The 24,523-nt window shown below is 46.8% G+C and overlaps 1 protein-coding gene across 2 annotated transcripts in view; it reads right to left on the reverse strand.

The window, feature by feature from the left end:
* The window catches only part of TSPAN5 (tetraspanin 5), a 175,424-nt gene that overhangs the window by 12,203 nt on the left and 138,698 nt on the right, over nt 1-24,523 (reverse strand). The window contains exons 2-3 of one of the 2 annotated variants that reach the window (XM_060012008.1): nt 18,649-18,699; nt 1,446-1,592 (exon numbers count right to left, since the gene is read on the reverse strand). In XM_060012008.1, coding sequence (XP_059867991.1) covers nt 1,446-1,592; nt 18,649-18,699 — 198 coding nt within the window. The remainder of the gene's footprint in view (nt 1-1,445; nt 1,593-18,648; nt 18,700-24,523) is intronic. The other variant, XM_060012009.1, reaches the window with a different exon arrangement.

Genomic DNA, 24,523 nt, shown 5'->3' on the forward strand with positions numbered 1-24,523 from the left:
CTTGGTTTTCCCTGTTAGCAGGAGTCACATGAACTTTCAGAACAGCCTCCAGAACCTTGTCGAAGGCAGAGCTGCCCAAATGCAAAATGAGCTATAGCCCAGGGGGCCAGTGAGGGGACAGCGTCTGCTCTTCTTAGGGCGATTCAAGAAAAGATGCCAGAGATGCGGCGGAAGTGCGGGGGAAGGGAATCACATAGGGCAGGGCCGTTGGGACTAGTTCTGGTCAACGCTCTTGTTTCAAATGAAAATGCCGTTAGATGATGATGTGTCAGCTGAGGTAGAGAATGACCCTAGGAACAGGGGATATAACGCTAAGGCTGTTCTTCCAAAGTCCCACCGTCTTGCCTCCCCACAGGATGGTGGGGTTTTGAAAAATCATTTTCTGTTCTTGGAGAGGGGCGTGGATGCTGTCGTACATGGGGCTGTGAGACAGACGCTCACCAGAATGCCAAGCTCGAGACAGACAGGCACACTTAGCTGAAGGTGACCACTGGCTACACCTACCAAACTGATTTCAAACACACACAAGTAAACACAGGCCATTTTGATATCTTGAGGAAGGAATCTCCAAAGGAAAAGGCTTTTACTTTTCATTCTCGACATTTTTTTTTTTTTTTTGCGGTACGCGGGCCTCTCACTGTTGTGGCCTCTCCCGTTGCGGAGCACAGGCTCCGGATGCGCAGGCTCAGCGGCCATGGCTCATGGGCCCAGCCACTCCGCGGCATGTGGGATCTTCCCGGACCAGGGCACGAACCCGCGCCCCCTGCATCGGCAGGCGGACTCCCAACCACTGGGCCATCAGGGAAGCCCATTCTCGACTTTCAATACTTATCTACCCCCTGGTTAAACTCCTCCTCCAAAAATATTCATGCTGACAATGATCACACCAAATACCCCACAAGGGATCTAAAAATTATGCTGGTCACACAAAGGAGGCCTTTGCGCTGGCAGAGGACACAGGAGATATGCATTTACTGTTTCTCTTTATTCACCAGAACCTACTGCTTAACAGATTTAATCTGGACATGTCACAGACACTGTGCTTACGTCTGGTTTCTCTAAACCAACTACCTAAACAGCTTTCTATTGACTATGTGCTTAAAAGAGGGGGCAAAAAATCATTCAAAAGAAGAAAACTAGGTACCTAGATAGACCTACCTTAGTCCTAAAGCGATTTTAGGGATTGGAATGCAAACTCATGATATCCATGTACAAAGCCTCCACGGATGGCATGGGGAGGGGCCGGTGCTGATATTATTAAGGAGGCAGGGGCAGAGGAGGATGGAGGGTGGGTATCTAGAAAGCCCTCCTAAAAGAAAAGCATTACCCAGGCCACATGCTCGCCAGTGCCTTCGGTACGGCTCACTCTTGCTGGTAGACAGGGTGTCCTTTTGATGTGAGATGAGAGTTTGGCTCTCAACCTGAGAGCAGAGTGCGGTACTTACAAACTTGAGAAGGAAAGTGTTTTCCCGTAGAGCTCCAATGCACCCAGCAAATCCCAGAATGAACATCACTCCTCCTACCACGAGGAAGAGCCAAACTGGGTCAAAGCCGCCAAGATCGGTGATGGAAGAGATGTTGGACAGAACTCCCTGGAAGCGGAAAAGAACACACAACAGGGTGCCAGGAGGCGGGGTCAGTTTTCTATCATGAAAAGATAACTGCCACTGTCTTTCCCCACCCCACCCCAAGAAAACCTTGAGAGGTATCTGACTGCCACATCACATCAAGAAACACCGCCAGACAGAAAGAAAGAAAGAAAGAAAGATAGATAGATAGATAGGGAGATAGATAAAACAAAAGAAAAGAAAAACTACTTTCCAAGGTCAAGGTGGGTTCATATTTTCGGTAAAACTACATAAAGCAAAGACATGACCCCTAGAAACCGTCCCCAGACCCTGTATGGAGAAGACGTGGATGTTACTCTGCTTTCTACGTCTCCAAATATAAGTGGTCTGAGTGAAAAACAGATGGGTAAGAAAGACACCTCTCAACACCCAGGAGGTGGTCTGTCATTCTTACACCCCCAGGGCACGCAGATGCCAGACGAGGGCCACCTTCAAATCACTGGTGCTTCTCAGGAAATAGGGGAAAGCTGGAATCTTAAAGCTAACAGGGCAGCCAGTCCCAGCCACAAGCCCCTAAAAGTTTTCCAGGGAAAACTCACCTCAGGTCCACCCTTGAGCTCCCTGGGAGACCCTATCCGGCTCAGATCCCCAAAGCCCACCTGGGTGGTTTGTGCCCATGGCTGTCCCACACTGAGTTATTAGCGTATTTCCTTACCCTCATTTAAATGACTTAAAAATCAAAGGTTACTCCCTGGCTTGCAACCCGTTTGTTCTCCTGCCAAAAGGACCCAGAGTAATTTCATTTCTCCACAAACAATGCCACTTCTTTACAGAAATTTCTTCTCCCTTAAGTGTGATACCACATCAAATACCACCCAGAACCTAAGTTAGAAATTTTATGAGATGTTTTCCTCTATGATGGAAGGTATATATTTACTATTCATTCTTACAGAGGCCAGCTACTGCTATTTTGAAATTGTGGAGGTATGTGAGTCTTAAATACCCAATATCATCAGTACTTTATTTTCTTATCTTATTAAATTTCTTGTGAGCTCTCAAAATACCCCCAGAGTACCATGGTATAGTTTGCTGTAAAGTCTTAATATTAAACAATTTGTTTTCAAAGCATTCCCAACAACCTGGAAAAACAGGAATACTCATCTCATTTTATCCTTGAGGAAAACGGAACCCAGAGAAGTTTGGTGATTTGCTGAAGGTCACACAGCTATTGATTTTTTAGAATCAGAACAGAATGTCTACTTCAATAATCTTTCTCTACCAAGTGGAAGCTGTGTACTTGCTTCCCAGCACTTTTCAGTCAGTACTAATCAACACCTGAGTTTAGGGTTTCTATGTTTTGACCCATTTTAAGGTTGTAGGAACACTGAACAAGAGAATTTTGTTTATAAGGTTTCTGTTTCTTGCAGGGGTGGGCGCAGGGTAGGCAGGAATCACTTTAAGGACAATAATAGGATACTAATAATAGAACACGTATGAGGCACAAAGGACTCCTAAAATGCACAACTTTAACCTTATGAAAAAGGCCAGAGTTTAAATAAAGTCAGAGATGAAGGGCTGAGAGTAAGGGCTGAGAGTAAGGGCTGAGATTAATAAAGTCAGAGATGAAGGGCTGAGTTTAAATAAAGTCAGAGATGAAAAATGAGAGATTATTAAACACTTAGGAATGTAGGGTGTATTCACTAATGTCTGGGGTGACATCATACGAGGCAACCACACCCTTCGTGAAACTGCATGGATCAATGGTTTGATCCAACCTTGTGTTTCTTAGATTTCCAAGCTCTGAACTATGAATACTCCAGGGGGGAAAAAGGAAAACCCAGAAATACTGTAACCAATTCTCCACCTACCCAAATGATGCTGAGAAAAAACAAAAATTGCCAGAAGTCAAACAAAATCTAAGCGACAGTGGTGAGGGTCCAGAATTGGAAGGAAATCAACTTCTCCCCTCAGAATGCCTTTAAACAGAGGTGGTAATATTTAAGGTCTTAATGTTTCAGACCTGCTCAGCCAGGGGAGGAGAGGACTTTGAGGGTGTGTGATAACATTCTTAAACTTTAAAAAGTCAACATAATTGGGCTTCCCTGGTGGCGCAGTGGTTGAGAGTCCGCCTGCCGATGCAGGGGACACGGGTTCGTGCCCCGGTCCGGGAAGATCCCACATGCCGCGGAGTGGCTGGGCCCGTGAGCCATGGCCGCTGAGCCTGCGCGTCCGGAGCCTGTGCTCCGCAACGGGAGAGGCCACAACAGTGAGAGGCCCACCTACCGCAAAAAAAAAAAAAAAAAAAAAAAAAAAGTCAATATAATTATGGAAGAAGAATTAGACTCAATTTACTTGGCACCAAAAAGAGGCAGCAGAGCTGGAAGGGACAGGAGAAGATGTCAGTTCCAGCATAAAGAGGCCTTTCTAATACCAGTGGGTCTCCAGGAGTGGGGCAGAGAAGGCGGCCTGAGAAACATGGGCTTCCCCTGGCGGGAGCTGAAGCTGTAAACCTCCCTCAGCCGTGCTCCAGGAGGGATTCTCGAAGAGGAGGGGAACCTGGCACCTACTGTCCTTTAGGTTCCTTCCAGTTTTAAGACCATTCTATGATTTCATCCATTTTTAATGAGCTTTTTATTTGTGATTCACACCAAAGTCTGAGCAAAAATCAGATTGTTCTCAAACACTCTTCCATGCTCCACGGCTGTACACAAAGAGCTCCATGGATAACAGGACAGTTACCTGAGGAATTTAGCAAAACAGCAAACCAACACACACCTGTGCCTGAAATACCGAGACCCTCCCTCACCAAAAGGCGAAAAAAAGTATGGTCCCAACTGTCAGTAGATTCCTGGAGCACTGTCCTCTCTGGGTTTAATTTGGAGGATGAGAACTTGGCTTCTCAAACTCATTTTCTTACTTTTACCCTCCCCAGCCTGCAGGGGCAGTTTTAATTGAGAGGCCTTCAACTGTTTCCATGGAAACAACAATCATTTGGGGGCTGAGCTGGACTGAAGGTTCTACTCATTTAATCCCACATTCTGGCAAAAGACAGGGCTGGAGACAGATACTGGGAGCTTGTAGGAAATCATATTCTGCAGAGGACAGAAAAGACAACCAAAAACTTAATTTTTAATGGATCCCAGGTAGTTGTCAGCCGCAAACTAACCTGAATCTTAAAACACAAAGTACGGCAGTCAAGGCCCAGTTTTCTCTTCCTGAGGATTAGGATAGCTAACCTGGATGGGGATGGAAAGAAGACCTACTCTTTCACCTGTGCAGTGTCTCCAAATACTCACTGAGGAGCAGTCTTACTGTTTCTAACTACACAGAGAAACCAAGGAGGAGCTGAACATAATCCTGGCAACAATGACTGGGGACTACAAAACCGACAGGCAGTTGACAGCTCAGCCTTCTGCTGTCTCAAAGACGGGGTCTTTCACTGGACTCCTTAACTGTGTTAAACTCAAGTTGACAGATGAGTAAGAAGCGCTAGGACATGCCAGCTGAAGAATGATTATAATTAAAGCTTGTAGTTGACAAGAAGCCGGAAGAAAAAAAAAATCCAATATTACAGTTAAGTCTGCCAAGTGATTTAAAACAGGCATTCAGATCCGTGGTAAATCCTGAGGAACGTGCAAGCACACCAGCGGCAGACACCTTATCTTCCGGGCACCTGTGTGCGCCACCCTCTCCTTCAGGGAACAGCGCCTCCCTCTTCTTGTGAGGATTCCTTCTTCCCAAACCCACTCCACCACCACCTCAGAGCTGCCAGCTCTCACGTGACCCCACCGCCCCGGCAGGAGTCGGAAAGCCTGAAATTCCCTGCCTCCGACACCAGGATCTGGAACAGGCATCTGTCTCTAGCGGCTGAGGCTGTAAATGGCCCAACTCTGGAGCCACGTGCCGCGTGTTTTTCACCTTGTGGAGAAAGTCAGTCTGTAGCGAGAAACAAAGAACGAGGGTAGGGGAAGAAAATCCTGACGGTATTATAAGCCCTGGCCTGACCGTGAGTCCTGTGAGTCACTCAGGATCCTCAGACCCCTTGATCGCATAGAGTGGTTGCATCTGGATCTGAATTTGCACCTGAGGAGTCCCACACGACACGACAGCTTCGAATAAACTGTGCTTTAGTGTTGCATCTATGTGCGTGCGAGCACACACACGACCAAAACGAAAGCTCACAATCTACCCTGGAAAAAAGTGTTGGGTCGGGGGTGGGAAGCAGACGGGGCGGGGTGGGCAGTATAGAGGGCAGTGTTGGATTTAATGATACCTTTACTCAGACGGCTGACGTTTCCAGTCAACACAGCAACTGAGCCAGTGTAAATAATCTCCTTCACGCTGACTCACTATCAATTCAGCATCACTAATGAAACAATCAGTTCTGGAAGGAACTTTTAGGTTTTGCCTACGTCACCAACGACACGTACATGATTTCAGCTCCAGTTCTCCACGTTGACTTGAATGGTCAGTCCTTGGGTTTAAATAACCACTTTTTAGAACTCAAACTTATTGAAAAAATAAACCAATACAAAACGTTATCTGGCTACTCTCCTTTGTACCCAGAGCTGCTGCTGATGTCAGAAGAGCACACACAGAGCCTGAATTTGCACCCCAGTAGTAAGTCCTCCTCCTGCCTGGATCCTGCAGCAACGCCCTGGGAGTTAAAGACGTCAAGGGTACTGGCCTTGTGCGTAAGGTCAGAAAATAGCATCCTATGAAGCTGAATCTAACCGGAATAAGGATAAATGGAGGAAGAGCGGAACAGTTGTCCACATGTACTTATTCCTTTAGCCATTTGTTAGGGTTGACGTGAAGGTGGAATTCTGAACAGGAGCAGCAAAGACAGAAAAGGAAGGAGTGAGAATAAGAGAGAGAGCCAGAGACCAAGATTGCAGGTCACAAGAAGAATATATTCGAATACTATAGAGTCAAGAATAAAAGGAGGATTTCTCATACACATATCCCTTGTTAATACATGAAGATTACATTAAGAAAAACTAGTATAAATGAACATCCGTAAGAATTCTTCATATTCATACTGTATACACCTGTACCTATATTCTTGTGACCCTCACTCATCTCCTCCAAGTCTACAGCTGTTGGGGCAGCAGAGGCAAAAACAAATCGACCGTAACCAAGTGCTGCTGTAAAGACAAAATGAAGAGCAGTCAATTTAAAAAGTTAAAACAAATATTTTCAGCAAATTAGCCATTCCACAAATTGGCTGTTAGACAACTAGCTTTTGGCATATCAATCTGGAGCCTTTAAGAGACGACTGCCAAGGAAAATAGGAGATTTCCATTAACCCCTACGTACTAGACAGTATCTCTCAGACTTAGCAAGGAGACCAAGATGAGTCTAAGAAGAAATAAGACACATTAATGGAACACGGCTGAGGCAATATCATTATAACAGAAGTTTAGAAAGCCAACAAACAAAAAATGTACTGATGTGTATCTGTCACCATACAAGGGAGACTCTGAAATTCCAGCTACTTAGACAAGTCTGCTCTAGGGTGTGGCAGACAGCAGTCCAGGGTCGGCCTCCTCCTGGCACAAGCCACCTGGCTCACCTGCAATTTCCCCTGGAATCCAGAAAAAGGGCAGCCTGGACAAGGGCTAGATGTAGGGCAGACAGACAGACGGGACATCGCAATACAGACTACCTTGTCTTGAATCTCAGTTCCACTACCTATTACCTGTGTGATCTCGGTTAAGCTACCAAACCTGCCTAAGCCTCAGTTTCCACATCTATGAAATGGTACCCTATATCATAAGTTATCATGAGGATGTAGGAAATAATCTAAGTTAAATCCAAACACTATGCTAAGTCTTTGGCACATAACGAGAATTCAATCAAAGTTTATCATCACGACTATACTGGACCAAGAGGAAGACATCAGATGCTACAGAAAGCACACTGAAGGGGCTTCTAACCCAACGGCTTTGGAGAGGAATCCATTCTGCTTTGGCACTTGCCCTGCCTGACCCCCTTCTAAGAAGCTCCGTGGCCACACTGGATGATCATGTCTAAAGGAGGTGGCAGGAACTGACGTGCCAATCAATCTTCTTTCTTGAGAAACTGGAAGTCACCTAAAAGGCACTCAGAGTAAAGGCAGAAGGAAGAGGCCATGAGTAAGCAAAAGCCAGGAGTAGGCAGAGGCCATGAGGGGGTGGAAGCTGAGAGTACACAGAAGCGGCGCAGCGGAGAAAGGAGCAGTGAGAAGTCAGCCAGTAGCGGAGAGCATGCCCAGCAGCCGGCAGCCACGTGGCCGGGATGCTGCACACTGAACCAGGCCAGGGATACCACCGCTGCCAAGAAGCTGACTGCGCACGCTGGTCGCTGAAGATTCATGGCTCCTGAACGACTTCCCAGTTACTAAACCATGTCCCATTGCCTTCGAGATCTCGTCCTCCAATGGTCTGATGAACATGGTAAGTCTCAGTAAGGATATGACTCCACCCTCCATCTCCCCATCAGCACCTCGTTCATTCAACAGTCTCTGGAATTTAAGCAGCCCCTCCCCAGGGTTCGGCGATAAAAGACTATATTCTGAGCATCACTATTTCTTCTCGGAAGAGGTTTTTACACACATGCAGAAATGAAAACGCAAGCAAAACTCCAGAAGGGTTTCAAACCAATAAACCTCAGGAGTGTCTGTGGTTTTCCCCACCAGCACAGAGCAGCCTCTGTGTGCCACCTGGCAAGCTTCAGCGTCTTCTCTCTCAACTCAGCAAAGAAATGCAAAAATAGCATTAATAAGCCCCTGAAGGCTGGGACTCTTCTGCCTTGGCATATACAGGCGCATTCCTTCCAACTGCTGGATAAGAAACAGAGAGACAGGCAAATGGAATGTGCACCCAAAGCCAGGCCAGATGGACCCCTTGGAGATATATGACCCTGGGCCCATCCACCCTCCCTAAACTACTCCTGGGTGAAACTGGCAACACTTTTCCTAGAGTAAGAGGGGGAGAAGCATTTCCCTACCTGAGAAAGAATGACAAGATAGGACATTTTCAAGAAAATGAGCTACTCAGAGAGGATGGCCCTGGAGAGCTGGCGATGGGTTTTGAAACCATGTCCACAGGAAGTCCAAGCTGGGACACAGGGGCACAGGGAAACGTGCCCCTGAACAATTCATCGGAGATCCTCAAGGAATGTTACAGGGCAAAGCCACACTGCAAACTCCAAACCCCATGTATCCAAGGAGTTCCTGCAGGATCCAGAGAGAGGACGCAGAGGAATGGGAGCTCGCTGGGACCTGAGTTCAGGGAGATGTGAGGGTGTAGGGGCAGCGTAACTCGTGGCCTGGGAAAGAGATGTAAGGTTAAAGGAAGACCGGACGCTTTCAAGATGTGTGGTTTTCCATTTTTATCTTGTCAGAAAAGGTCATCGGTGAGATTCAAGTAATCCCTTCTTGCAGATAAAAATCGGCCACTGCCTGCTTTTGTGGTGAGAAAGAAAAGGAGGGGTAGTCGTATCTCAGGGCTCCATAGACTCCTGCAATCAAGCAGCCACTGGGGAGGACAGCTGCACCAAGTCCCCTCGCTGGTACCACTCTCAGGCCGGGAAACTACCATCACCACCCTGGCGGGAGTGACTGCCTCTCTGAACAAGGAAACAGCCACTTGCAAAAGTGTCGCTTTTCAGAAATCCAGCGTGTTCCTAGCCACTCTCCAGATATTTCATTTGCACGTTCAGAAGATGAGAGACATACCCAGGAATATTCCTGAGTAAAAAGTTTAAACTGAAATATGTAATAGAGGCTCTGATCACGGTGGCCCTGCAACTAAGGCGGAAAAAAAAAAAAAAGTCTAGCCTAGTGGCAGGTGATCACTATTCTAGGGCTTCAGAGATACACAACTCATTCAGATCCTGAGCAAACAGGAATCACCTGAGAGGTGCCGGGTGCTGTGCTAGTCATGCGTATTTGGAGAAAACGTATGGTGACACCGTCAGGAGTTAGTCTAGAGGGAAGACAAGTTAGCAGGAGTGCGCTGGGCAGAGGTATGAGCAGTGTGTGTTATGGGGGTGTAGACAGGAGGGGCAGAAGGTCACGTCAGCAAGTACAGAGACAAAGCGGCAGGACCAGGCCCACCGAGAGGTCTACCTGTGAGTATGACAGTGGTGAGAGGAGACAGAGGTTGGTGGAGCGGGGCAGGGTTTGAATCTGAAGGCCTTTTGAGCAGAGGAGGGTCATTTGTGCATTTAGAAAGCTTACTCCTTGGGCAGCGGGTAGGTGCTAAGGAAACTTACACCTGCTACAGCTGCTAGCAGCTAAGGAGCCGCTAGGTTCCATGGTGACGCAGGCGAGAGATGCTGAACGCTGGGACGAAAGCCACGTAAGAGCTCCCCTACTGAGCACGGACTCTGCCAGGCACGGGGCTACCTGCATTATTTCCCCCTCACAGAAAACCTTCCAGGTACGGCTACTATCCACGGCAGGACACAGACCCAGCGATGGAGTAACTTGCCAGGTGACCCAGGTGAGAAAGTGGCCGAGCAGGGGCTTTGAGCCCTGCCACCTGACCCCAGAGCAGTGTTTTAACCACGATGCTCTACTGTCTGAAGAGAGACAGCAGCAGTGGGCAAGCCGATTCTTGTTTTCAATGTAACATCATGTGCTTGTTTCTAAAATGTTAAGAAAAATATGAAACGTGATGTTAGAATGATAGTCACACCTCAGACTTTACTGATAACAATCTGAAAACCAAAGTGAGTAGGAAACAACCTCCCCCTACACACACACACACACACACACACACACACACACACACACACACACACACACACACACACAGGCAAAGACTTCCTTCTCTTGCACGTCTCAGTGAAACCAAGTGGATAAGAAGTGGGTGAGGGAATTGAGATTTCTCCAGAGAAAGCAGTCGCTGTGCTGTGTGACTCTCCTTCCTGGGTAGGGGAGCAGGATTCTTTTGATTCAAAACCTAGTAAGGAAGTTTCAAGGGGACCCCTGAGGAAGCTCTGAGACACCACAAGGAGGGCCTGAGTCTGCCCGGGAAGGAGGCTGTGGCTTGAGGTCTAACCCCTGCCCCGGAAATCTGGGGTTGAGGAGGGCTGCAGGGCAGACAAGGGCTGTCCCGGTGGGACTGGCCTCACCCCCAGACGAGCGTGCCCAGGAGAAAAGATGACGGCAGCACAGGGCAGGCAGCTTGGGGTGAGAAGAGACCCGAGAAGCAGATCTGAGAGGAGCTGGTGGACGGCACGTCTGGGCAGGGGTGCAAGGCGGCCACGGGGAACAGGGATGTCCACCAAGATGAAGGGAACCGCCAGGCAGAGGGACTCGCAGGGAAGCTTCCAAAAGACCAAGGCAGCATCCCCTTTACCAGCTGTCAGGCCCAGAGGGCGAAGTCCCACCCCTACTTAAGCCCTGACAGGAAGTGGGTAGAGGAACCTCAGGGGGACCGGGGGAGGGGTGACAGGAGGAAGCAGGGGGCGGGCGAAGGCCTCAGCCCTTCCTCTCTTCAGGGGCGCAAGGCTAACGGTGCTGGGCAAGGGAGGACACTTTAAGGCAATGTTAGGTTTGGGGTTTCGATTTATTATCCAGCCCTGTCTAATAACTGGGCCTGGACTTGGGCCTAAAATGAGCGCAGGACTCTGGTATCTGAGGGTAAACAACGAAGACACTCAATTTTTGACCCCCCTGAATTTTCATTCCTGAGAAATCCCTCTGCAAAGTTTACCGGGACATACGAACAGTGAAGAATTAAGGGTTTTTCCAACGTATTTCATGTGTCTGCTGACCATACTGGGTACAGCACCTACAGATCATAGGCTGACTTTCCAGGTACTGAACGACAGCTGTGGCTTTCAGATTTTTTTTTTTTTTTTTTTTTTTGCAGCGCGTAGGGCCTCTCATTGTTGTGGCCTCTCCCTTTGTGGAGCACAGGCTCCGGACGCGCAGGCTCAGCGGCCACGGCTCATGGGCCCAGCCGCTCTGCGGCACGTGGGATCCTCCCGGACCGGGGCACAAACGCGTGTCCCCTGCATTGGCAGGCGGACTCTCAACCACTGCGCCACCAGGGAATACCCTGCTTTTCAGATTTTTAGCTGCAACAGAGAACTTGAGGGGATTACATGGACAATTGAGAAAGAGATGCAAACTTCCTACATTTCAGGTAATAAACTGACATCTTCGAAAGTATTTTCAGCATCTCAGAAATGTCTCCTTGAAGTAGTATCTCAGGTGAGGCATGCCTTTTTCTGTTTAAGTGACCCGGTAGCCACTTCCACCTACCACCTTCCCTCTGGCTACCTTGACCGCTACTGCTAAGAACTGCCTGAATCACGGAATCTCCTTGTCTAACTTCTCCTTCCTGGGAAAACAGGGAAGGTATTTCCAAGGCGAGTCTACTGTACGATCGTGACAGCAAGCAACTGGAGGGTTCTGAAGTGAGACTGACAATTACAGGCAGTGGTCAGGGCGCAAAGCCTCCAGGACAGCCAGGGAGAAAAGCGACAGAAGCTAGAGCTCTTCTCATTGCCATTCTGCCTCCTGGGGCAGGACTGTGCACCCACTCTCTCCTTCCAGCCGCTGCCGACAGAGCCAGGCCAGGCGAGGAGGTTGGAGGAGCAGAGAGGGGACTCAGGGAGGGAGAGCCCGTGGGGGGCACTCTTGCATATTCTCATTCACTTGGTCACAAGCAACACGGCATCCGCAGTATAGCAGGCACGATGCTAGACCCGAGCATAAAGCGGTGAAGGAGACGGGCTCCTGGCCTCGAGGAGTCTTCAGGTCAGACAAGCCAGGCCCGGCACCCCCTCCGCCCAGGGGGCTGGTGCTGGGGAAGCGGTGGCAGGACGCCCAACAGGAACCAGGAGCTCACACTGAGGACCAGGGAAGCGCACTTCTCCCACTCGGAAGAGCCGAGTCTCCCCCTAGCCCTCAATAGCTCTGCTGGCAGCCGCCTCGCTGGCGGCTGTCAGTGATCTGTCGCTCGGCCTCTGGCCCCGACCTGAGAATTAAGTAAAAAGCGTAAACACGGGAATTCCCTGGTGGTCCGGTGGTTAGGGCTCCAAGCTCTCCCTGCCAAGGGTCCGGGTTCCATCTCTGGTCAGGGAACTAAGATCCCACAAGCCACGCGAAAGTGGGTGGGGGAAGGCATAAACATTAGGCAAAACGGAAGAGGAAAGGTACCCCTAGTTTTTCCACGAATCAAGATAATCATATATAGAGTCCCACTTTTATGCCAGAAATAAATAAAATTTTCCCCTGATATCCAGAATTAATGGATGTAAGAAATCTGCTATTTCTAACACTGAACCCCTATCATATCAGACTTCAGAAACCACATGTAATTTTACTTCCTTTTAGGCTGTAAGAACTGATAACATGCTTACTAGAGATCTGAGGTGACTACTGACTTCTATACTGCGTGATAGAGCCAGGGTTTAAAAGAATGCTTTCATCTTCCCTTTTCGCGCATTCATTCACGAACGTCTATTACGTGCCAGTTAACGTTCTAAGTACTAGAGTGCAGCAGTAAACAAAAGTCCCTCTTGGGGCGGGGGGAATCCTTGTTAGCACAGAAGTGATAAGTCCTATGAAAACACAGAGGGGGAAAAACACAGGGAAGAGGGGAAAAGGGCTGGGATTGGGGTGAGAGTGGCTGCTTCACCTTCACCTACAGACAAAGGTGACATTTGAGCAGAGACCAGGAAGGAAAGGACGTCAGGTAGGGGAAGAGCAGTGCAAAGGGCCTGGGGTGGTGGGTCCATCTGAGATGTCAGAGGAACAGCAAGATGATGAATGGGGGCTACAGTGCATCAGGGGAGGGCACAGTGTGGGAAATAAGGTCTCAGAAGTGAGGGAGCACCACACACAGCTTTGAGCGAGACAGTAAGTGCACTGGAGGGTTTGGAGTAGAGAAATGACAGCATCTGTCTTACATTTAAAAGAATCACTCTGGCCTGGGGTGGGAGTAGGGGCACAACAGCAGAGGCAGGGAAACAACAGAGGCTTCTGCACTAACACAGGCAAAAAGTGGCAGCTTAGATCAAGGTATAGCCGTGCAGGTGGTACAAAGACATCAGATTCTCAATGTAGTTTCAAGGTAGACACATGGTGTTTGCTGAGAGACTGAACACAGTATGAGAAGAAGAGATAGAAGGGTGTCACGAACACCCAAGTGGGTGAAAGGACAGAGCTGCCATTTCCTACAGTTGGGAAGAGCAGGTTTGCGGGGAGAAATCAGGAGCATTGCTTTGGATTCTTACGCTTCCGAAGCCCGGTGGGCATTTAAGCAGAGATGCTGGGTAGGCTTGCGGATGTGACGAGTCTGGGATTCAGATGAGGCCGGGACCAAATATCCAAATTTGGAAGTCATCAGTGACAGATGGTACCTAACGCTCCAAGCCTGGATGAGAGCTCCCAGAGCAAGAGTGAAGAGAGAGAGGGGTTTCTCCAAAATTCAGAGGTCCGAGAGGCGAGCTGGACCTTGCAAAGGAGTGTGAGAAGGCAGTGCTTACGAGGTAGGAGACCCAGAAGTGTGTGATCTCTTGGAAGCCAAGTGAGGCAAGTGTTCCTGGAAGGGAGGAATCATAAAACATGGCTTAGTCCTTGCTTTGCTGGTAAGAGTTTCAGGGCACCTGGGTGAGGAAATGATGTGCTTCAGGACCCATATGGTTTCAATAAGAAAGCGCCAGGGTGAAATAAGTCCTAGGCTGGTTATTCAGAGAAAAAGACAAGATGCAGAAAGACAGTCTGATGTAATGACAAGTAGATGGACTAGAAATTCTTTGACTAATGACACCCAAGGGCACACGTAAGTGAATGAGTGTCAACCCCAAAGCAAAGTTCTAGTGACATGTCATTGGGTTCTGCCCTTGGCCTGCTCAACGTATCAGTGGCTTCTATCAGTGATAACTACACTTGACTGCAATCAGAACAATATAAGAGGCTTGCTAAAAGAGAGCCTCCCTGGGGTGTCTACCCCAGACCTACTGAATCTGAATTTGCCAGGTGGCACTGGGACAGAGAGCTAAAGGCAGGCCTGAGTTCAAAGAAGGAATTGAGGGAGGAGGTTGATTAAAAGTACAGCTAAAGCCAAGCTAAATGGAACGGGGAATGTGCTGGATGACAGCTTTGGGCCTTAGCAGGTAGACACGCAGGTAGAATATAACTGGGTCAATTTGGAATCTTGCATTTGCCTCTGAAAATCAGCCAGATGTGGGATGGACGGAGGACACCTAGCTGGATCTGAGACCAATTTGGGACTCTCGGTGATTAACTGTGTGATCTCAAGCTGCACTGACAGCAGACAGGAGAGAAGGGACATGATCCAGCCATACCCTCTTTGGCCCCTAAAGCACCCTCTCCCTGGTGCTCATGAAAGGGCTCCACCCAGAGAGAAGCAGATGTGCAGCCTGGAAACTCAGAAGGAACCAAGGACTAATACGGAGAAGGACTTACTGTGGGATCCAACAGGGCAGACCCACATTCAAGGAAGGAAAACTAGTAGGCTAGTAGGACATGATTCTAATGGGGTGGGAGGAAGGTCTTTCTAACAGTAAGAGAAACCCAGAGAGAGAGAAGGTCTGAGCACTTTGCCAAAGGAATTGTTAAACTTCTATACACTCCAAATTAGCATTGTGGCAATGCGTTGTTTTATTTCTACGTGTATATGTTTTATGTATATATGCATGCCTTTCCTAGACCATCAATTCCCTGAGGAATTACTTGCCCAGAGCCCAGCGCAAGCCCTGCCCCATGCCGTGTGCTCGGCAAATGTTCTTTGAATGAATGAGTTGCCAAGCCTGTTGTAGAGGTGATTCACGCTACACGATGGTTAATGTTCCTTCTAAAACAGCAGATCCTATGATTTCTGAAAAACTGCACACAAACCAGTTCCCTCTGGAGACACACTCATTCTTTGCATCTCGACAGTCTATTTGGAATTTAGATAATATAAATTATTTAATTATTATGTCTAATATTCAACTGTAATATCAGTCCTACGTTTAAAACCCAGCCTGGTATTAAGTAAGTATGAGGGGTAATAACTTTTGCCTCCAAGGTTTCTGTACTCCACACGACGAAGTGCAAAACCCCATCTGTGAAGGAAATCTGATCCTTCCAGCTGTGACCCAGTTTGGGGATTTACCCTCTAGGCCTCTTTTCAAGTAAATGTCACCACATCTCCACTGGGGGGATTTACTGATTCATGGGCTGGTGTGATCCGCCCTGCAGGTGCATGCAGCTGCCGCCCTTGGCCGGCTGTGGTTCACCTCAGAACGTCATCCCATCCGAGGCCTGGTCTAGCTTAGAAGGTAACCCGAAGGGCTTCAACAGAGTAGCCTCTGCAGTTACCAAGTCCATCAATGCACATCACATCCTCCTTAAGAGACCCCAACACAAAGCCAGTTCTCGGGTCCATGGATCAGAGCCTGGAACTCTCCTAAAACTTGAGGCAGCTTTCAAAGCCACCGTCTGCTCCTTTCCCCATGTAGGAGTGGACGTACTGTAGCAATGCATCCAGGGGAGGGAACCATGTCTCCAGAGGGCATTTACCTCACACCGGGCGCTGTGCTGGGAGCCATCTCATTTCATCCTCACAGCAACCCTATGAGGTGACATGAGCGGCCCCTGCATAAACAGGGCAAGGGTATCTCAGATAAGTTAGTGCAGCTGCCCAAAGTCACACCGACGGAAATGGAGGGGTCAGCATCTGAACTCTGGTCTGTTCCGCCTAGAGCTGTGCTTCTTTTTTCCTCACGGCAACCAGAGCAATCTTAAAACAAAAGCCAGAGTAGGACACGCCCTTACCAAAAGCCTCTCATCCAACTTCTGCAGGACGCTGTCGGCTCCGGGCTCTGCTTGCCTCTCTTTCCACATCCTCACTTCTTCTTGCTCTGGCTCTCTCCCTTCCAGTCCTACCAGCCTTCTTCCTGTTCCTTGGAATCGCTAAGTCCCTGAGACTCAGGGCCATCATACTTGCTATTCCCTCTGCCTGGAATGCTGTTCCCCTAGTGCTATGCAGATCCCTCTAACTTCATCCAGGTCTCTGCTCCAGTGCCCCCTCCTCAGGGAGGCTGTTCCCAACTACTCTACCTAAAAGAGACCCCTTTCCCCACCACTCTCTAACTAGCCCTTACGCTACACCTGACGTTTCTCAGCGGCACTCACCATACCTGCGCGCGTATTCCTGGCAAGCTGACTGCTTACTGCCGAGGCCCCCACTAGAACGCAAGCCCCACGGGGCAGGGACTCTGCATCACTCACTGCCGCATCCTCACCCTCAGGCTCAGGGCCCAGACGCGTGGCCAGCGCGCACCAAACTGGGCTGTTGCGCGTCGTCTACCCTCTGCTGCCTCCGCTTGGTCCCAGCTCACAGAGCCCTGCTACACAGTAGCTGGGTAACCTTGGCCAAGTAACCTCAGCTCTCCAGAGAAACCTTTCATTTGCTGACACCACTGGCCCTGACAAAAGAGGGAACTGCTATTTCATCCCTCCCTAGAGACCGCATCATTCCCTTGCTCTGCTATTTGTATGACACTGCCAGTTTTAGAATTTTGTGATTTTATCAGAGAAGAGACATCTGGGGCAACTGATGAAACAAAAGGATAATTATATTTCACAAAGAGAAAAAAAAACCTTCAAAACAATGAATTTTCTATGTATTGCTAGAATAGACAATGAGTTCATATAATGCCTTCCAACATCATTTCAGAGCTGATAGAAATGGATTGATTAAAGGAGAGTTATAAAGAGCTGTATGATCTGTCATCGAAGCAAACAGAGGGCTTCTAAAAGTGGAATTTCCGAGATTCCACCAATACAAATCTCCAAGCTTACAAGGGGATTGAGGCAGAAGCTGATCCTAAACCAGAAGGCCAGTATTCAACAGAACAGTTTCTAGAGATAAAATTACCTCTGTTTTGGGAACGTAATTTGTCTCCCTTGACGTATAATCCCCGCCCTTCCTCCTAAGGTGGCTGGAAGGTGGTTCATTTTCCATAAAACTTTTCACACTCTGTAGAAGTATTACGTAAATAAACAGAGGGTGGTTCAATTTCAAAACTCTGGATTTATTTTGAACTTATTGGACGCAGTCTATCTAAACATTGTTTTACCTGTGGAAATTCCTTCCTACGTCTGAAGGGCTTTTGTTTGCTGGACTTTCGTAGTTTTTCTCTTCTTTCTTAGTACATGAAATACTTCAAAGGAACTCCTGACTTTGGGCCTTGGTCAAGCTCAGAGGGTGAAATACCAAAGTGATAAGAGAATGGTCTTCTGGGGAAATTTCAGCCAATGTCTTAGTTTACAACTTTTAAGCAATCCATCCACTCACTCACTCTCACAGGTGGGAGATAACAAAACTTCACTGTGTAGCCAAATACCAGAACAGATAAAACGCTGCCAGTGATCTCACATCCAAAGAAGGAAGCAAAAAGGAGTTTGTGTTTATTTTTGAATTCCACTGCTTGGCTTCAGTAGAAGTTGCAGAGAAAAAATTGAAAGGTATGGATGGGAAGCGAAGTGGAGGAATGAACGCAGGGCAGGGGTGTCGTGAGTGTGTTGTTTACAGAACAAACCACCCAGAACATTGTATCTTCATGCAGCCTTCTCCTGCCAGATTTATCCCTTTCTGTGCTGTATTTGATTACAAAGTTTGAATATTCCTTTAAACTTTCAATCAGCAGACAAGTGTTCACATTAGCAACAGTGATAAGTTTATCTGATGTTCAAACATGAATTATATCCAGCTTCCTTCATACATACCGCATGCTAACAGCTCAGCACGTAATGCTCACGCTAAAATACCATTTTTTATGGATTGAATAATCTTCCAAAGGGTTTTTTAAAAAGTAAAAGAGAAAAAAGGCTACAGGTGCTTTCGTATTATTTATAAGCATTACTGAAATTCTTGTAGAGTGACCAATTTAGGCTCCATTCTTAAAGAGTCTTTGAACTGTGACGTTATCTTCCAAGAGTACTTTTTCATTAAAGAGCCATGTTTCCATATACCTGGCAGTTGTCAAAGAGGAAAAGGAGACAGCATATAATGTGCAGCTTCTTACAACCAAAACGTGTGCATTTTAACGATGTTTAACTTACTTTTTCATTCCACGCCCACAGTCCAATTCCAAGAAATGCTATTCCCAAAAACTGAAAGAAAGGGAGAAAGTGGTGTAAGTATGAAGGTAAATGCCATGTTTTTACTAGTACAAAGTTTGCAATCAATTGTTTGGTTACTTTACCTGCTGAGAAATAGTTTTCTCGAAAACCTAACAGTCTTTAACAGGAAAAGAAATACCATCATCCCCTTGATTAAAGTTATTACAGTATGAGGAAGGGCACCTGCTTACTGTTAATTAAGCTGAATGCTTAACAGATCATGAAGAAGAATAATCAGGTAGAATCTTGAGTAAAATTAAAGTCATCAATAATGTTTAACGCTGCCTTTTGGATAGGAGAGGAAACAGTGAGTAAATCTGAGCACGATGTTCACTAGCAAATGGATAAGTAGGGCCATGAATTTAGAGGAGCTGGAGATTCTCTCCTCGCCATCATGCCACCATGAGTGGGCCGGGGCAGGGAGGGCACGCCGAAGCCCCCAATGTCCCTCAGCAAGCTCTTTATCACTCCTTCAAAAGGGAACGTGAGGGACCTCTCTGGTGGCGCAGTGGATAAGACTCCACGCTCCCGATGCAGGGGGGCCCGGGTTCGATCCCTGGTCAGGGAGCTAGATCCCACACGCATGCCACAACTAAAGAGCCCACCTGCCACAACTAAGACCCGGTGCAACTAACTAACTAACTAAATAAAAGGGAACGTGAACCTTATCAAGTCCAGGGTGACCCAAAGAAAACACCTGGATTCTTCTGTTTGTCGGAAACTTAAAATACTTATATTGCAGTTGAGAGGGCTTCCGTGACTCGGCCTGGTCTCAACTCAGTGCTATAACTTCATGCAAAGCACAGAGTACACAAATAACCCCTGAGACTGAGTTGAAAAACACAGACTCCCTCATCAGCTGCACTGAGATGCGGCTGCGGAGGGGAGCCGTCAGTAACCAGGGGGACGGTCCACTTGAATTAGTTCTCACTGTCCTCCACCTCCTCTGAGATACACGTTTTCCACCACATTTTAACATCTCTGAAATCGGGATGTGTCTTAAAAGCCATGATGTCTCATGGTCTGCTTTTCTTCCCTTGATCGTACCTAAAATAATGGTGTGTCTCATAATCAGAGTTTCATAGGTTTGGTGACACATTGCACAGGGTGGTCCACCCACTAAGAGCTCAGTGATCAAGACTGGGTGTAACCGGCCACGAAGAAAAAGACACATCTTAGTTCTCTTCTTTATTATCAACAGCAGCTCTGAGTTTCCTCTCCAAACAGTGAAGTGAAAAGAGGGTGGGCAGGTTGACAAGCAGTTTCAGCCTCACGGCAGCTGTTTATTTTACTAACATCTTGATCAAGTTAAGTGTCAGGGAAGCTGTCCACTGAGAGGGGGGCGTGGAGAAAACAAGAGTGAGGGTGGCTACTCTCTCCAGTTTCAGGGGAATCTGAGACGGGTCCACCTGGCGAGGTCTCAGCCATTCGCAGCGGGGAGTTACTGACACTTTGTAGGCAAGGCTAATAAATCCGAAAGGGCTGGGAAAACAGCAGGAGCAGAGAGGGAAAAGAGGGGACTGCAAAAAACGCCAAGGAATGACCGCTCTGAAAAGGTGGTGGTGTTTTTAAAAGCAGAACTTGCCAAATCCCCGGACAATTATCTGACACCGCAGTGAGATAGCATTCGATGCCTTCTGAGTCCCTACACAGAAAAGCTCAGCAATGTGTCCTTGATTTAGCAAAAACCGAGGACCCCTTTTTTCCTACCCTTGGTCATAGAGGTTTGAAAAGTGTTCAGAAAAATCTGTCTTCAACATCCCAGCAAAAAAGCCCACTACGCTCAGCCCCTCCACTGCCCAGGCCAGCATGCTATTTTGCTTTACAGTTCTGATCTGAAGCCACAAATGCACCAGTCCTCCAAATGACTCAAAAGGTTTGGGGCACTCTGTATACACAGATAAAGCAATTCAGCACGTCACTCTCATATTCATAGGTCCTAGGCACAGTAGGGTAACAAGGGACAAGTGCATACACAGGAGCCCTTCAGACCTTAGAAGACATGGAGCGCTTGACTTCCACACTGACATCAAACTCAGCCCAGTGAAATGCAAGACGTTCTGATGCTAAAGCTCTTTGTGGACAATGGTTCGGTCACTTCCCTGATGCAGTATTTAATCACAGTGTCGCCTCAAGCAATGGGTGAGATGTTGTGGCAGAGGACGCAGTGGTCCACTGTCCCTCTTGCCGTCGAAGAGGGTGAACGTATCATTGCTGAGGGCCCCCGCCTCATCGCTAACATTAAACTTCTCTATTACTTTCCAGGCACTCTGCTTAGTGCTTTGTATGTCGTGTCTCTCTTAAGCGTCACAATAATTTTGTTCTGAAATAGGCACTACTATTAACCCCTTTTTAAGAATGAGACACATGAGGCTGAGAGAGTTTACTCCGCTCAAAGGCACACAGCTTCCTAGTGGAAAAGCAGAGATTTGAACCGAGATGAGTCTAAACATCAACGTATGTGTTCTTACCAGTTTTGACACATCCCCCTTTTCCCCTATGGGACAGAAAGTGGAGGCATTCAGGTTAGAATTATAGGGGATGTGACATGGGTATCATATATTCCCTCCCCAGGAAGCAAAGGGAAGTTGAGGAGGTAAAAAGAGATGAAAACCTTGCCTTCACATTAAGAACTGGTTGTAGAACAGACGTTCCCCGTGCTGGTGTCATCAATGGAGTAAAGCGGAAAACAGAAAACTTCAGCGGGGGGTCAACTTTCTCCTCTTTGTGCGGAGTTCTCCTCTCTCTTCCTGGCACTTGGAAAACCTTTTTCTTTCCCAAATCATATATAAACAGATTGGAAACCAAGTTTTCATCAAAGAAGAGAAAAAAATCAGGACCTAAAGAAGACTCACAATTTCCTTTATAATCTTGCTCCAGTATTTCCCACCTTAACTGTGACTTTCCAAACAAGGTTTGAGAATTTGAAGAAAGAACACTGAATCTGAAGTCCAGGAAAGCCGTCAATAGCTAAGTGAGTGCCGCAGGGCCAGGGCCTAAACCCGTACATACCTTTGCCGCTCCATCACCAGTAAACGTCCTCCCAATTACTCTCAGCCCATATGTTTTGCTTTAAAATCAAGTTGTTCCAGCTCCAAATAATTAAACAGAGAAGAGCCAAAAAAACAGAGACAGGCACGCAGCGCTTGAAGCACACTGAGTTTCCCCTTTCCCACCTCCCAAAGAAAAGGCAACCATAAACCCCCAAACTGACCTCATTCTGAAACCCAGAGGCCGCTTACAGGGAACAGCCAAGAACATTAAAGTCAGCTCTTTATCCCTCTGAAACAGAAATAACCAGATCTGAGGCGTCTTCCCACGTGGCAATATATGCAAACATGCAGTCGAATGTTAGTCTACCCAGTTTTCGATGATTTTAAATGAATATTAATTTTGCCAACATTTGTCGAATGCGAAGTATGAACTAAGCACCGTGCTAAGTATTGTGTTTTATAAGAGTGAGCTAGAAGAGCACTGCCTAATACAGCAGGCCCGAGCTACTGCGCACCTGAAAGGTGCTTAGCTCAAACGGAGATGTGCTAGTAGGTGTCAAATATACACCGGATTTAAAACACTTAATATGAATAAAAAGAATGGAGAAGATCTCATGAACCACTGTTTATTTTTAATTGAAGTATAGTTGCTTTACAATCTTGTGTTAGTTTCAAGTGGACAGCAAAGTGAATCAGTTATACATATATCCACTCTTTTTCAGATTCTTTTCCCATACAGGTCATTACAGAGTATTGAGCAGAATTCCCTGGGCTATACAGTAGGTCCTTGTTGTTTATTGTATATACAGTAGTGTACATCTGTTAATCCCAAACTCCTAATTTATCCCTCCCCCCCTTTCCTTTTTGGTACCTATAAGTTTGTTTTCTACTTCTGTGAGTCTACTTCTGTTTTGCAAATAAGTTCATTTGTATCACTTGTTTAGATTCCACATATAAAGCATATGAGTGATATCATATGATATTTGCCTTTCTCTGACTTATTTCACTTAGGATGAAAATCTCTAGGTCCGTCCATGTTGCTGCCAGTGGCATTATTTCATTCTTTTTTATGGCTGAGTAATATTACAGTTATTTTATTTTTGATTACATGTTGAAATGATAATACTTTGGATATATTGGGTTAATAAATATATTTAAATTAATTTCACTTATTTCATTTTACTTTTTTTTAATTGAAGTATAGTTGACTTAAAATATCATATTAGTTTCAGGGGTACAACATAGTGGTTCAATATTTTTATAGATTATACTCCATTTAAAGTTACAAAATAATGGCTATATTTCCCTGTGCTGTGTAATAGACCCCTGAAGCATATTTATTTTATACATAATTTTTAAACTACAGCCACTGGAACATATAAATTATATATGTGGCCTGCACTATATTATTATTGGAAAACACTGTTCTGAAGTGTCCCACAATGATCCCATGCAGTAGTAGTAGTATTATCCCCATTCTACAGAAAAGAAAACTCAGACTTAGAAACATGGAGTAAGTCTTCCAAGATTACACAGGCACCTGAGCTGGGTTGCTCAGGAAACATGACTTCTCAGTCCAAACTCAAAACCATTACAGTACTTTGCTAATGTGCATAAAATCTCTGTCCAGCCAAATAAGGGCTGGAGAACTATACTGAAACTCACGTCCTAAGACTCAAAATCACTTCTTTAATTTCTAGGTGTTCAAGGCAAAGGTATGTTTTCCTGACTGGGAGCAAGGACGGCACTGGGTAGAAACAGAGAGTGGAATGCTGATGGAAGCCTGCCAGGCTTGGCAGGACAAGAGCCAGCAGAGCTGATCCTCAGGAAAAGCTGGAGAGGAAAATGGCCCTAGGATGTGACTAGGGTGCCGGGGCTTCTCTGCCGGGAGGGCCACATCTGCCCCCTTTTCCCTGAGGCCTACAAACAGAAAATCTCTTCCTCAATCTGTTGTTTTCACCCCTGCTGAGCCTCCAGCTTATTAGAAATGGATCAGTGCTCCATTCTAACTGGTACAAAAATGGGTACTTCAAGAAGCCATTTATCCATCTATCTACAACCTTCCACAAATATTCTCGAGTTCCTATTTTGTGCTAGGCACTGCTTTTGTCTTGGGATAAATGGAGGTAAGAAAACAGATTTCTGGGGGGAAGGGAAAGAGAACTGGGGCAGGGGGTGGGGGTGGGAGAAGAGGAAGGCTCTTCCCAAGAACCCTGTTGGGTCTTCTGAATTTTGAACCATTTTAATGTATCGCCTATTCAAAATACAATACCTTTTTGAATGTTTACCCAAAAAAAGATACATTTTAATCAAATAAAGTGTAAAAGGCAAAACCACCCTTGATGGTGCTCTAAAGGAGAAAAAAATAAGGCCGATACAAACCATAAGAGGGAGATTTGACCTAGAGAGAGGTCCAGGAAGGCTTCCCTAAGTAAAGGATGTAGGAACTGGGGTCTGCAAGCTGAGATGATGTTAACTGACAAAGAAAGGAAGGAAGAAAGTTTCAGGCAGCGAGAAGAGAATGTACAAAGGCCCTGTGGTGGGAGAAGCACAGCAAGTAAAGGGGTCTAAAAAGTGACCGGTATGGCTGGTGCACAGAGAATGGGAGAACGGGGGAAGGTATGGCAGGTTTGCAATGAGAGATGCAAGCAGGACCAGCCCATGCAGGGCCTCCTAAACCACACTAAGGAATTCAGTCATCACCCTAAGAGTGACAGGAAGGTATTCAGGGCCATACATACGTAGTCGGCTGAGGTGGGGTGAGAAGGCAGGTCTTTATCAGATTTGAGCTTTGGAAAAATGATCTGAGTTGCAGAAAAGAC

The sequence above is a fragment of the Delphinus delphis genome, chromosome 5 (genome assembly GCF_949987515.2).
Source record: "Delphinus delphis chromosome 5, mDelDel1.2, whole genome shotgun sequence".
Taxonomy (NCBI): Eukaryota; Metazoa; Chordata; class Mammalia; order Artiodactyla; family Delphinidae; genus Delphinus; species Delphinus delphis.